Source organism: Cyprinodon variegatus, unplaced genomic scaffold (assembly GCF_000732505.1).
Source record: "Cyprinodon variegatus isolate N-32 unplaced genomic scaffold, C_variegatus-1.0 Scaffold1110, whole genome shotgun sequence".
Lineage (NCBI taxonomy): Eukaryota > Metazoa > Chordata > Actinopteri > Cyprinodontiformes > Cyprinodontidae > Cyprinodon > Cyprinodon variegatus.
Genome location: NW_015151563.1, coordinates 138,255 through 139,738, shown reverse-complemented (window position 1 = coordinate 139,738; position 1,484 = coordinate 138,255). Strand labels below are relative to the sequence as shown.

Sequence of the window (1,484 nt, the reverse complement as noted above, 5' to 3'; positions counted from 1 at the left end):
GCTCCCGTCTGCTCCCGTTAACGTTTAATCCTGTACCGTCCCAATCACGTGATCGTTACTAATACTGACTCCCATCCCATGGGAATCCCACGGGAATCCCACGGGAATCCCGTGACCTGTGGGATTCCCGAAAAAATGTCAGTCTCTAGTGGAGAGTCATGACTGGTACCTCATCTTTTCCTTCATAGAGAAAGGCTGAGCAAAACTCAAACTGCTAACAAACTGCTAACGGTCCCTTAGCCTCCTAAATAATAAATCACTTTCAAAAAGGTACCAATGTGCTTAATCTCTTCCACCTGAGCCTCAGACTGCCCCAAAGCAGACATCCCATGTTTTCCTGACTACAAACCTGATTTATTAAACAACTTTCCAGTCTCACTTTTCATTTAAAAGGCAGAGCTAAAAGAAAACCTGTGAAAAAAAACAGAATCAAAAGACACATCTTCCTTTGTTTCTTCTACCTCTTCCAATATAAATCTGCTGTTCTTTCATCATCCAGGTGGTTTACTTTGTTGTGGAGCGGGAGTCAGTCAACCTGCCCAAAGTGTCCGTGGTTCCGGACGCCGACCGCCCGCTGTCCACTCAGAAAGTCAGTCAGACCAGGAGCCACCTGAGACTCAACAGCTCCTCGTCCGTCGGCTCCCCGGCAAGAACCAGGCCTGACAGCTCCAGGGACTACAGCTTCGTCACTGATGGTAGGACATCTAACCGCAGGCTAGAGCTGCTGGACTGATTGGGCAGAAGAAAAATGCACTAAAAATGTTTTTTTTTTCCTTTAAAATTACAGTTATAGGAAACCAGCAGCTGACTGGTCCATATTATTGAAAAATACCGAACAGCTCTTCTTTCCATAGTAAATGAAGGTGTGTGGCTTATATTTCAGAGCAGTTCTCAGGCTCCAGACTTTGACTAGGCCTTAGAGAAGCCTCCAAGATAGAAAGGGTTAAGGGGACAAAATGAAATAAATAAGTCATGAAATAGATAAATGTAAATAAAATGAATAACGAAATGTAAAATTAAAATAAATAAATGTGCCTTTAAATGATTAAATGTACCACTTATTTATTGAATACAGAAATAAACCTTTTATGCAAAAAATAACATCTTTAAATGTTATTTTTTGTAATTAATTAATTAACAGACACATTTGATTATTTAATTTCAAGTCAGAGGACTTGACCAAAGTGCTCTACACCACATTCAGTCATTCACGCCCACACTCACACACTACATTGTAGCCACAGCTGATCTGGGGATCACTGACAGAAAAAGCTGCCATACACTGGCGCCACCGGGCCCTCTGATCACCATCAGTAGACAATATGGTAAAGTGTCTTTCCCAAGGACACAACGACACTGAAAGCCACAGCTTTGGCTTAAACCGTCAGCCCTTCGAATTCATGGAAAACTCCTACATCTGACGCCTTTGTCGCCCTAACAAGGGACAGGTTAAGGGACAATGAAAAAGAAGCAGACATACAAAA

General features: G+C 42.3%; 1 protein-coding gene across 1 annotated transcript in view; it reads left to right on the top strand.

Moving 5' to 3' along the window:
• The window catches only part of LOC107101532 (FERM and PDZ domain-containing protein 2-like), a 51,808-nt gene that overhangs the window by 44,874 nt on the left and 5,450 nt on the right, over nucleotides 1-1,484 (top strand). Inside the window, exon 22 of the mRNA XM_015400480.1 lies at nucleotides 500-695. Coding sequence (XP_015255966.1) covers nucleotides 500-695 — 196 coding nt within the window. The remainder of the gene's footprint in view (nucleotides 1-499; nucleotides 696-1,484) is intronic.